Source organism: Gopherus evgoodei, chromosome 5 (assembly GCF_007399415.2).
Source record: "Gopherus evgoodei ecotype Sinaloan lineage chromosome 5, rGopEvg1_v1.p, whole genome shotgun sequence".
NCBI lineage: Eukaryota > Metazoa > Chordata > Testudines > Testudinidae > Gopherus > Gopherus evgoodei.
This window is the reverse complement of record NC_044326.1, coordinates 119,077,875-119,091,353: the sequence shown is the minus strand read 5'-3', so window position 1 is coordinate 119,091,353 and position 13,479 is coordinate 119,077,875. Positions and strand designations below refer to the sequence as shown.

At 42.9% G+C, this 13,479-nt stretch overlaps 1 protein-coding gene across 4 annotated transcripts in view; it reads left to right on the top strand.

Annotated features, from left to right (window-relative positions):
• Window positions 1-13,479, top strand: part of BMPR1B (bone morphogenetic protein receptor type 1B) — a 372,705-nt gene that overhangs the window by 324,366 nt on the left and 34,860 nt on the right. For all 4 annotated transcript variants that reach the window (XM_030564804.1, XM_030564807.1, XM_030564805.1 and 1 more), the window contains one exon: window positions 12,348-12,507. In XM_030564804.1, coding sequence (XP_030420664.1) covers window positions 12,348-12,507 — 160 coding nt within the window. The remainder of the gene's footprint in view (window positions 1-12,347; window positions 12,508-13,479) is intronic.

Below are 13,479 nucleotides of genomic sequence, written 5' to 3'. Positions count from 1 at the left end.
ACAACATTAAGCGAGGAGTTACTGTAAATAATTGTGAATAGTCCCTTTTTTTGCTACTTTGTAGATAGTTTTAGATAGTTTCTTAGTATTTAGCTAGTCAGGATAAGTTTGGGGCTTGAAAAGTCTGTCCTCTCACCCAATACAGTGTGATTAGTGTGCCCAAGATCTTGGGATTCAGGAACTCTCTTTCCTACCCTGTCCTTCCCGGTCAGCAGCAACTACCTAAAGTGCCTCTGTTCCCTCAGAGAAATTAACATCTGCTCTCAGTGCAACAAGGACTGATCCTTCACTAGCAGAACTCACCAAGCCCATGACTGTAGGCTCCAAAGATTTCTTGTGGATGGTGCCCCATTCTGAGTCGGTTGGGCAGACACTTCTATGCAATGGACAGAGGCACTGAGAAGCATGCTTTTGAGATGGTGACTTTTGATTCAGGGGATGATAGGAGCAGATCTGAAGAGTCCTCCACATAGGAACGTTAAGAGAGTAGAAAACGTTTTCATAAGAGCTGAGAGAAATCCCCCTCCTGGTCCACCTCCAAGAAGACCTCTTCCCTGACACTATCAAAGTCAGGTGAGACACTGCATCCTAGAATAGAAGGCTCATGAGCACACAAGGGGCATGGTACCAATCTTCCAGTTCCAAAAAGCAAAAGAGCTCCAAGACCAACACCATCTGCACAAGTGGGACCATCCATGGAACCGACAAAAGAAAAGCAGCAAGTGCCTCCTACATCAGTGGTATTGGTGCACGGCAATAAGGATTGGCGCACTGCAAGATAGAGAACTAGAACCAAGCCAATTCCACTGCTATGAAAGGACAGAACCTCCACACCTCGCCATGGCTGGGTAGAAATACATTGCCACCGAGGATATCCTCCTCCTCCCAGATCTGGAGTCTGCCATCCTCTTGGATCCAGCCCTCACAAGAGAGATCATAACACCCCCAGTCCAGGGAGCATGTGAAAGAGAGAGTTACTTTCCAGTATCTTCCACTAGCCATGATATCACAAGATTCATGGTACCAATGGCACTGCCCAGGGAATTGGAACCAACTTTTTCCTCCTTGGCTGGATCTGACACTAGTGACAGAGTATCACTACCTCTGCCAAGGCAGGAGGTTTTCCAGATAGACATCCAGAGTCTGTTGGGTTCTCTCCCATTTTTATAAGACAACATACCCCTCTTGGGACCAGTGGTACCCCATGCTATGGGGACTGCCTCAGCCATTAATCAGCTTCTGTGACTAGCATTATGGGGGACCTTGGTACCTGTAGATGTGTTATCCTGAGTTGGTACAGTCCCATTGAGTAGAGGAACCTGAGCCCCCTCAGGAACAAATGAATGAGGAGAACAGACAGATAGTTCTGATGAGGCTGTCATCCTCATCCCCTGATGAGTGATTGTATGGCCTTGCCTTCTCTGCAAGTATTTGCAAGTAATTCCAAGGCCTGTTAATGAAGATCGCTGACACATGGAGAAAGTGCAAGAGACACTCCAAATTCCTCAGCATTCTGTGGAGTGTCAGGGTGACACTCCCCATTAATGAAGCCATCTTAACATCCTCCAACGTGGTCTGACATGTTCCAGCCACATGCACTCCCACTTCAAAAGGGATAGAAAATAAAGACTTTGTACCAGCCACAGGATCAGAATTTATTTATCCACCTTGTTCCAAACTCCTTAATAGTCCAAGCAGTCACTGAAAGAAGATAGCAACATCCACCCCTTCTGATAAGGAAGGTAAACATTTGGATCTGTTTGGAATATTTTTACTTCAAACAGCCTGCAGTGCCACGTAGCAAATTGTCAGCGTATTAATGTCTAAATATGATTTTGTTAATTATTTCATATTCATGGAATTCACTGACAATCTCCCGCAGGAGGATAGAGTGCAGTTCCAAGCACTTACTGAGGAAGGTGAATTGATTGCCAGATCATCCCTCCAACCTTCAATGGATGGAGATAACACAGACACCTGATAGATGGTGAAGACTATTGGAGTGCCTACAGTGTTATAGCTTCATTCCTCCGGATTCCCCAGGGAAGTTCAATGTACCATGCTCTCTTCAAAGGGCAAATCCTCCAGTCAGTGTGAAGTCGAATGATTCGTTACACTCATTGAAGGACTCATGGACAATCCTCCACTCACTGGAGATCTATACCTAAGCACCATGGAGGAAATTCCACAGGCCCCAGTGATATAAACAATAACCAGCACTTCAACTCTTAATCATCTGAGGGGCTATGAGCCACCACTGAAATGACAGAGGGTGCAGTGGAGCAAGTAAATATTCCCCCCATCTTCCTCTTTCCAACCTCAGCCTCCTGCTAACGAACACTTTTGACTGGGCCTTAGAGATCTGCGAATCATTCCAGATATCATGTCCCTTTACTCAGAATTTTAATACACAATTTGGTGCCCATCTAACTCATTTCTCCCAAGCTTGGAAGATGGTAATAGGCAAATGAGGAGTCCTTGTGGCACCTGAGAGACTAACAAATTTATTTGGGCATAAGCTTTTGTGGGCTAAAACCCACTTCATCAGATGCATGGAGTGGAACATACATTAGGGAGGTATAAATATACAGCATATGAAAAGATGGGAGTTGCCTTACCAAGTTGGGGGTCAGTACTAATGAGTCAATTCAGTTTAAGTTAGGAGTATAACTGAGCCACGAGGACTCTTCGTTGCTTTTGCTGATACAGACTAACATGGCTACTACTCTGAAATAGACAAATGGGTTCTCAACATTGTTCATACTGGCTAGACCATAGAGTTCCTCTCCCTTCCCCTTCCAAAACTCCATTCCCCATTCCTTTTCATGGACCACTGTGTTGAGAGATTGCACATTCACAAAATAGAATCCCTCCTTCACCAGAGAGCCACAGATCCAGTGCCTCCTTAATGCTGGGGAAATGGTTATCACTCAAAATATTTCCTCATCCTCAAAAAGAAGGTAAGATGGAGACCCATCTTGGATCTCAGACAGCTCAATGTCTTTATCCACAGATGGAGATTCAGGATGGTCACCATGACTTAACAAAAACTGAACAAAAACTACTAGTTCACAGCTCTTGATATGAAGGATGCCTATTTCCACATAGACATCCCTCCCTCAGACAGAAGATGCCTGAGGTTCACTATAGGTATGAATCACTGTCAGCACAGTGTGCTCTCCTTTGGCCTTGCAACAGCACCAAGGGTACTGTCCGTCATGGTAGCTCACTTCCATTGCACAGATCTTCAATTTTCCCCTACCTCAACCACTGGTTACTGACTGGGAAATCTCAGCAACAGGTACTGACAGCCACCTCATCCCTTCTCAATCTCTCATGCTCGCTGGGAATCTGTGTGAACACAAAAAAGTCCATTTTAGTTCCCATGCAGACTATACAGATTATTGGGGCAACGCTGGACTCTCTCAGTTCCAAATCATATCTTCCTCGAGACAGATGCCAGTCCATAAAGCATCTGGTCACTCAGCTCCAGCTGAGGCTGCAGACATCAATCCATTCATGTATCATCCTTTTAGGTCACGTAGCCATGCATGTATCTTGTATCTATGTGACACCTTTCACCAGACCCTGCCTTTGTTGCCTGGACAAGCTAATCTCGCTCCCTCCACAGAGTGCAAGTGTATATGATGGTCCCCTTCATTTCCCCATCACCATCCCCAAGAAGACATCTAGACAAGCATACTGTGACACCCTGGCACCCCCTTATTCACCATTGTCATATCTTCTTGGTAGCCTATTGATCCGATGATGACAAATCTGAGCAAATCATCTATTGTTGGTCTCATGGTGTGCCCTCTGATGGCTATACAAGCCAATTCTAGAGGTGCACATTTGGCTGTAGATGGTGCATGGGAGGTTCGCAGTCAGTGGGTTGTGCACTGCTGGTGCCCTGTGACGTCGTTCGTGCCTCTTGTAGACACCGGCAGTGGTCTTCCTCAAAGGTGATGCAGGTAATTCTGACTGTTGCACGCTACTGTGTTCTGTCGCTGGTGGCGTCCTCAAGGTCCCTGGGTTTGATACTGCTATACTGCAGATTGGTTTTGATGGTGTCCTTGTAACGTTTTCATGGACAACCTATATGCTGGATGCCCTGGCAGAGCTCACCATACAGAAGCTGGCAGGGGATTCTGTTGGTATCCATGTGGCTGACCTGACCAGTCCAATGTAGCTGTGACTTCATGATCATCATTTCGATGCTTGTCATCCAGGCTCTCGCTCGGACCTCAAGATTGGGCACTTTGTCTTGCCAGCGGATCTTCATGATGTTGCGGAGGCAACGCATGTGGACTTCTTCAGGTGCTTGATGTGACGCCTATATAGTGTCCATGTTTCACACCCGTACAAAAGAGATGAAAGAACAGCAGCTCTGTACGCACACAGTTTTGTTGACATCCGAATGTTGTGGTGGTTTAAAACTTTGACATGCAGATAGCCAAGTGCCTGGCTTGCTTTGGATATTCGTGCATTGATCTCATTATCCAGTGATCCATCACTGGATATGACACTACCCAGGTATTTAAAGTTCTCCACTACTTTAAGCTGAGTGCCATCAATGGAGATACTTGGGACAGAAGCATTTGATCCAAGTACAGGTTGATGGAGAACTTCTGTCTTTCTGAGGCTGATAGTCCGAACAGTTGCGAGGTCTCGGCAATCTTGTTGACAATGTGCTGAAAATCATTTTCAGTGTGAGCCATGAGGGCACAGTCATTGGCAAAAAGTGCCTCAAGAAGGAGTTTCTGCACTGTCTTAGTCTTTGCATTCAGGTGACAGAGGTCAAAAAGTGAACCATCATGCCAGTATTTCAAATATATACCTCGACCCAGATCTTTCATTGCATGGTTGAGGACACATGCAAAGAACAGGATAAATAAGACAGAAGCGAGAACACATCCTTGTTTCACGCCGTTGATGATGTTGAAGGGGGCAGATATGTCTCCATCAGACAATACTTCGCCTGTCATGCTGTCATGAAAAAGGCATATAATCTGGACAAATTTTCTTGGACAGCCAAGTCGTGTTAGAATAGTCCAAAGGGCTTCCCTGTTGACGGTATCAAATGCCTTTGTCAGATCTGTGAAGACAGCATACAGGTGCATGTTCTGTTCAATGCACTTCTCTTGTATTTATCTGACAGCAAACACCATGTTGACTGTGCTCCGGCCAGGTCGGAAACCACATTGACTTTCAGGTAGATTTGCCTCGGAAATACTGGCTATTAGGCGGTTCAAGATGATGCGGGCGATGATCTTCCCTCCAACGGAGAGGAGGGATATGCCTCTATAGTTTCCACATTCTGCTTTGCTGCCTTTGTTCTTGAAAAGAGAGACAATAGTAGCGTCGCGGAGGTCCTGTGGTATGTTTTCATTCTCCTAGATGCTGATGATCACGCTGTGTAATGCTGCTAGTGCTGCTCAGACGCCTGGGATGCTGCCGGGCAACTCTGTTGCCTCAAGTACAGAGCTGGATGACCACCTATCCACAGGCCGCCTGTGTGCAGGATTGGGACTACGACTACCAGTGGTAACCTCCACCTGTCGCTTTGCCTCTCCCCCATCGCCGCAAGACTTGGGTGGTATGATGATGTTTGATGCTTTGCACAGGACCTGTGTTTGAAAGCTTTTTAAGTGGTAGAGCCGTTGCACGGGAGCAATCCCACTCTCTCAACCTTAGAAGCCAAACACCAATGGTACGAAAAAACGTCACAACTGGTAACTTCTTTGGTTGCAGTGGATGGCCTTGACGTCTTTTGTGCCTCATCAAGCCCTTCGCTTTCCACAAAGCGTTGCAGAACCACCTTCTTGGCTGTTGGATCATATTGATCTCTTTTGCCCAGTCCACCGGAGCTGACATCGCATGCAGGTAGGCATATCCCTGATTCACTGAGGGTTTGAGTCCCATCAGTTACACTCACCTGGTTTGGCTGACCTGTTGAAACCGTTGCCCAGGGTGTGGCCACTGCACATGGTGCAGCTACTTGGAGCCACAGGTGAGAGCTGAGTGACAGGTGAGGACAAAATTGGATGGACTACCGCCAAAGGGGTACGACAAGTCTCCCGCATCAGAGGTACTACTCCTCCCTGGGCACTCCATACACACCACTGTCATATAATTAGGATATATTTTGCACAAAGTATGCCTTGTTGAGCTATCATTCTAAAAATCTTGATCTGCTAGACATTAATATCTCGTTGGATTGTATGCGCTGTCATCGTATGTGAAGTTATGAAGTTTGGCCATGTATGTGTTACTGAAACGTATTGTGAGGTTGAAAACACCCACAAGCAACCTTTCAAGTATAACAGTAAAAAGGCCAAACAATGTTAATGGCTTATTGAGGAAATGCACACAAGCACAAGGATTACCCCAGGAACTGTGTATAATAGAAACCTCTCAGAGATAGCACTACACAGTGCTACCCAGGTCACAGCAAATGAACTTTCCAGTGAATGAGAAGAAGATATAAAAGGGAGAAATGACATCATGATGGTACCTCATTCTCCCTACAACAACAAACCTGGACTCATCTGTGGAACAAAGACTGACCTAGGAGAAGTGATGGTCTGGTTCAACAAGGCAGGGTTCTGGAGTCCCAGGCTTCCATGGAAAATGGGCTCAGAGGTAAATTCAGCATGTCAGCTGACAGTCCCAAGGTGGTCTCTGTGACTGAACCCATCACAGACATATCTCCAAGGACCATGAATGGGAACTACACAATTCCATGGTACAGATCATGTTTCATCAATGGGAGTCACCATCTTGGGATCTGTTTGTTTCTCAAGAGAACAGAAAAATGCCTCATTTACTATTCCAGGGAAGCTGAAGGTCAGGGCTTCAGAGGCGAGACACTTCTAATACCTTGGTTGGTACACCTTCCCACCCCTTCCACTCTTACCTTGGATTCTGAGGAAGATCAAGCAAGATGGAGCAGTGGTCATCCTGATTGCTCACAGGTGACCCAGATAATTCTGATTCCCAACATCCTACAGATATCAACATGCCTATACATCAGCATGCAGTTCTTCCTGGATCTGTGGACCCAGGCCGGGGGCAAGGGTATGCATCCCAATCCAGCTTCCCTCCCACCTGACAACCTGGAATTTGGATAGGCATCAAATCCAGAAAGAACATGTTCAGAATTGGCTCAGGCCATTCTTAACAATAGTAGGAGCCTACTAGAAAGGACTACACAGCTAAGTGCAAAAGGTTCTTGGTCTTGTGTCAGCATCTCCAGAAAACCCAGAGGGCTCTACCTTCCCCACCAGTTTGGAATATTTTCTTTCCTTAAGGACTTCAGGTTTTTCCTTTAGTTCCCTATGGGTACACTTAGTGGCTATAAGTGCATGTCATCTGCCAGCCACTCTATCTTCCTATGACTATTGTTTTTCTGGAAGGTCTGATCAAAACCTTAGAATATCAGGATTGGAAGGAACCTCAGGAGATCATCTAGACCAATTCTAGGCTTAAAGCAGGCCCAATTCCCAGACAGATTTTTGTCCTGGATCAAGGATTGAACTCTCAACCCTGGGTTTAGCAGACTAATGCTCAGTCCACTGAGCTATTCCTCCTGCTTCCTTCCTACCTACTTCATCATGGGACCTCAATCTGGTCCTCTCAGAATTAATAAGGCCTCCATTCAAACCCTGTCATGCTCTTTAACCCACTTATCTATGAATGTTGCTTGCTGGGGAGTGGGGGTCCTTATGGTTGATGCATTGTACAACACAAAGTATTAGTCTGTAGGGAGCTTGCTTCTGGTGATGAGCTTGATGAGGTTGGGAGGTTGTTTGAAGGCCAGAAGAGGGGCATTCAAACTTCTGGTAAGATTTCTTTCAGGATGGGATTTCCATCAAGCATGGGTTGTAATTGTTTGAGGATAGCTCAGTGGTTTGAGCATTGGCCTGCTAAACCAAGGGCTGTGAGTTCAGTCCTTGAGGGGGACCATTTAGGGATCTGGGGCAAAAATCTGCCTGGGGATTGGTCCTGCTTTGAGCAGGGGGTTGGACTAGATGACCACCTGAGGTCTGGTCCAACCCTGATATTCTATGATACCCTATATGGAAATTCCTCACCCAGGACATACCAATACAAAGTAGCACTATACACTTCCAGAATAACAATGCAAAATCTACAGAGGCATGTCCACAGCTACAGTGATCAGTATACCCAGCATGCCTTTCAAGCTCTATCACAACATGTGGTGTACCTCATCCAGTGCATCAAATGCCCCAACAACTCCTCTATAGGTGAAACCAGACAAATCACTATGCTCTCAGATGAACTCACAGACAAATGATAAAAGACAAAAACACCTGATCACCCATGGGCAAACACTTCATAAAGCAACCATTCTATATCTGACCTTTCAGTTCTCATCCTCAGAGGAACCTGCAGAGCACCTTCAAAAGCTGAGTCTGGGAATTAAAATTCTTAATTCTGCTGTACCTTAAAAGCCATGGACTTCACAGAGATGCTGGTTTTCTGCCTCATGACAATTTGTAAAATACCTTGCTGCCTACTAACCCTCCTTTGTCCTATGACTGTAGAGGTGTTAAATGCCACTTCATTTTAAGTGATTTCTTACAACATGTGTAAAAATATCTTATGACCAACAATGTGTCCCACCTTGTATTTAGCTGTGACACTGGTTACCTTCTCCAGATTTGAGGAAGAGCTCTGCGCAGCTCAAAAGCTTGTCCCTTTCATCAACAGAAGCTGGGCCAATAAAAATATTACCTCAGCCCCCTTGTCTGTCTCATATCCTGGGACCAACACAGCTACAACACTACAAACAGTATTTGTATCATGACTTTTTTTGATAACATTTGATCTATGCAAAGAGAGAAATCCAAAATTGATGACTTCAGTAGGAATTTTGCCTGAGTAAGGACTGCAAGAACTTGTGAACAGCACAGCCAAAAAAGCCTAGAAAAGATAATGTCATAAAACATAAAACATTTCCACTGATATTCCAAAATATCAGTATTCCATCAGATGTAGTAAATTATCAAGTAAAATGCATTACAACCTCAACTTTGGTCTTCGTAATACTGCATCATATTATTTAAAGGGAAGATTATTTTTCTTCATGCCAAATTTAATTTACTCAGTTTTTTAATAAAAATGTGCAGTACCTTTTTTCAGTTTTTTGGCAACAGTGAGCATAGGATGATGGAAGCCTGTTCGTCATTCTGTTTTTCTTCTTCAGTATATGATCATCACCAGTAACATCTCATCAGCAATACTGTGGCTGTGTTAAGGTATCCTTTGTTACAGCTTCCTTTAAGAGCTACATTGTCATAGCTGATTATTTGCCAAAAAAAAAAGTGTGGAAATTCTTTTATCTGATGACTGACTGTAAAGTACAGTGAGTTAACAGTTAACAATTTCCCTTTCCCATAAAACAATCATTTCAGTGCTGTAATTTTGGTCGTTCAGATGTAATCATTCTGCAGTGCATGCAGTATAGGTGTTATGTGATTTTTCATATTTTAAAAAAAATAGACATTTTATGACAATGAAATTGAAAAATAATTTAGTAAGTGAATGGGCAAGTGCAGGATTTAGAAAAGTTAGAAGTCTTGTGTTATATTTTTTGAGACCTAAATTAATTCATTAGGTTGCCGGTAGTTGCTGGATTCACTGAGAGTAGTTGTTCTAGATCAACATTGATTGATGTCACACTGTATTGCTGTCTGCACATCAGTCTCTGCCCAGTGGATTGTCTTCTGATATTTGTGAGAAACGGAAAGAACTCAGGTTGCATTTATAATGAAGAAGGCATTTACTTGTCTAAATTTGATAGCTTCAGAGACATGCTATGATATTTAATTGTTCCAGATCCATTATTTGTGTTAGACTTAGAATATTACCATTTTGTAATTTTTGCCATAACAAGCTCTGGCTGGCTAGTAGATACATCCAGAAAAATGTCATGATTAAATCAGAGCCTAGTGTTTTCACTCAGTATTACTTTTAATATTTTTATTTAGATTCCCTGCCCCATGAGCCAGATGTCTGAAAATATTTGACTGGAACATTTTAAAAGTTGAGTTTTTATCCACAAATAACAATATAATATAGTCAGAAAACCTGCTTTGTGACTACTTGTTGAAAGAGGACTTAGTGCCAGGCTAATTTTAAAAATCTGTGTTCCAGTGTCCCACAAAAGGAACATTTATTGATGTTAATTTGTTGCATATAGGTTAGAATTTAAATATGATAAATACAAATGTAACACTTTTTAGAGAAATAGAGGCAGATCATAAAGCAAATATAATTTATTTTAAAAAGAAAATACTTAATATTAATCATAGTGATGGGAAAGTAGAGAATACATCAGATGCAGTGAATTCCTTGTGTAAATTGGTTTTAATTTCTGATTTTGCTAAGATTTTTTTTTTAAAAAGCAGCTACGGGACTCTGGGGAAGCCAGGTGTATTGTGCACCAAATGCAAATGTTTTATGTTATGGATACTTCACAGTGAGTTTTTGGTTTGACTTTCAGCAGTGCCGAGTACTCAAAGCTTTCGTGGGGTTCAGTGGGATGTGAGGCTGTTGAGCACCTTCCAAGATCAGGCCATTAATGTATATTTCATGTGCCTTTTAATGTACATTTTGTGGGCTTTTGTTTAGATTTCACATGCATTACATTGGTGGTTGTATTCAAATATTTTTCACGATGAGGATAGTTTAATATTTTCTGCCATAGTCCATGGAGGTGAAATTGGAATGGGCAGGCTATAGTGTCCTCAAATCTAAGTTTTCTCTCTAGATCAGTGGTTCTCAGGCATTTCACCATCAGGTCACACTTTTTTATCAAAGCTTATGAGTTCAGAACCCTTTTTCCTGGTTTGCTGAAGATTTTGTTCATTTATATCACCCATTAATGAATGAGGAGAACACTAAAGCTTGTACAGCCATCGTAGCTGTTATCTGGACAGGTTTCATTGAGATGGAAAAGATAAGCTCTGTGTGCAGAATTTATCCAGGTGCAGAGAGATTGATCCAGCCTGAAACCTGAAAGCGCCCCATCAGTCCCAGGAGGAGACTGGGCCTAACGAGGGGAAAAGGTTGAGGGGGATAGCCCTATGGTTCCTATCCCTTTAGCCTTTTACCCTTTCAGCCTCTGCCATCCTCTTCTATCCCTATCCCCTCTCGCCATTAAAGTGCTGAGCAGCTGCTTTCTGCTACCCACCTCTGCTTCCTCCTCAGTTTTTTCTGCCCAGCCACTCCACAGCAGTGGAGGGAGCAGAGGAGAAAAGCTAGTCTCCCTGTCCTGTCCTCAGTTGCATCACAGCTACCCACAGTGCTAAGGAATGGTCGCTGCTGAGGAAACTATGCTCATTCCCTGCAGACCTGCTGGAGGCATGAGAAAAAGTGTTTGGTTGGATCAAGAGAAACAGACCAGGAATCAAGAGTATGCACATGGTTTTTAAAGATTGTAAATAAAAAAGTAAGAGAAGAATGTGGGGGGTTTATCCAGATGCTGTCTAAGCTCCACAGGTTGAGAGTTGGCTCCAGAAGACACTTGAAAGAGATTACAGGTGGGGGAGGAGGGAGAAAATTAAAAGTAAGAAACTACCAATGCTGGTTTTAATGCCAGGCTAATTTTTTTGTCCTCGAGACTGAAATTCTAAGTCTGTTAGTTTTAAGTGCTACGTGAGTATTACTGAAACAGAGAAAATCCTTTGACCCGCCCCCCCCATCACCTCCAGAAAGACAAAGCCCTAAATCACCTCATGTTTGCTGGTTTGAGAAGGGATTAAAAACCTCTGTAAGGCTTGGAATTGTTCATCCTAAAGTGCATTTGTACTCTATAGTTACTATATTAAAAACTGGCACTTCCTTACTTAATAGAGCATACTATGTATATTTAAAGTAATATTTCCTTGATTTTGGTGACAAAAATAAGGTTTTTTTTAATAGTTTTTTTTTAATTCAAGAGGCAACATAAATTTGGGGGAGAGAGCTGGATTCTATTCCATCTACTCACCATCAATAAACTATTACTAAAATTACAGGACCAAACCTTGCCCTCTGTCACAACTGTGCCATTCCACTGAAGGTAGTGGTGTAACCAAGTACGGAATTTGTCTTACAGAATCTGATATTGGCAATGATGCACCAAAGCGGGGGAGAAGAGGCGGGGGGGAACAGTTTGATTCTCAGCCCCCACTTGAGGTTGTATGGATGGCTGTTAGAAAATATATACAATTAGCAAATTTAATATGGAATCATTGAGGCACAATAAACATAAAACCCCACGATTACATTTTTAGAGTCATCTTAAAACTGGAAACTTACATTTCTTCTTTCTTTTGTAGCCAGTGTTCTAGACAAACCGTATTTGCGGAGTTCTGGACAGTTGAACTTGGAGAACAGAAAGGAAGATGGTGAGAGTACAGCACCTGCTCCTCCCCAGAAGCCACTGCAGTGTCACTGCAATCACCACTGTCCAGAGGACTCAGTCGACAGCACCTGCAGGTTGATGGGACAACTAGTATTTCAGATATTTTGGGGGGAAGGTTATGTACAATAATCAACATTTTAAAACTTGGGTGCATCAAGTTAGGCATCTCAATCTGTTTAGGCACCTTTAATACAATCAGTGTAAATGGGAGTGGTGGGAGCTCTATAAATCAGACCATTTTTATGTAGGTGCCTCAATATAGATTTTAGGTGCTTAACTTGATGCATTCAAGTTTGAAAATTTAGGCCAATGCTTGTCTTAATAATTTGCATATGAAACATAGTTGAACAAAAAGTTATCAAAAAGTACAAACCATAGCTTAGTATGGATGGAGCAAATTGCTCTTCCTCTGTGCATAAGGACCAGCATTAAAGAAATTCTGCTTCTCCTGGAGTAGTGTAATGCATTGCCTCTTTGGAGGGTTAGTGGCTAAATAATGGCACAATCTAGCCTGAGATGTATATGTGATTAGCCTTTCTTGTAGCAATGTGAGGGGAAAATGCTGCTCTCAGATTGGTGTGGTGAATTTCAACTCTGTTATTCTCTTTTCCCTGTATATGTGGAACTCAGTTCTGCTTCTGTAAGGAATGTGGAATACTGAAGATTTTGCTATTTAGTGTTAAGTTCCTACAGCTTTTATGCTCTCATCGAAGTCCAGTGGAGTATTGGGTATGCAATAACTATAGAACTGGAACATAGGTGTATTACTGTGACTTGGACATTCCAGTTGGGTATGCAGTTTAATCTGAGGAGGTTACAGGGAATCTGATATTTTAATACTACTGGACTACATTTCAAGGCAAAGTGTTATAAAAGAACAGGATGGGAGGAATCTCCAAGGTTGTTCAAGATGTTGATAGAGATTTGGAGGGGGTGTTTTAAAAACAGTTGCTTCTCAGTTCAACACTATTCTGCACAGCCTGCAGTTTCAAGATTTGTCAAATTTAAAAGTGCCAAAGCTTTGATAAGAGCCTTGGGTAGTATTT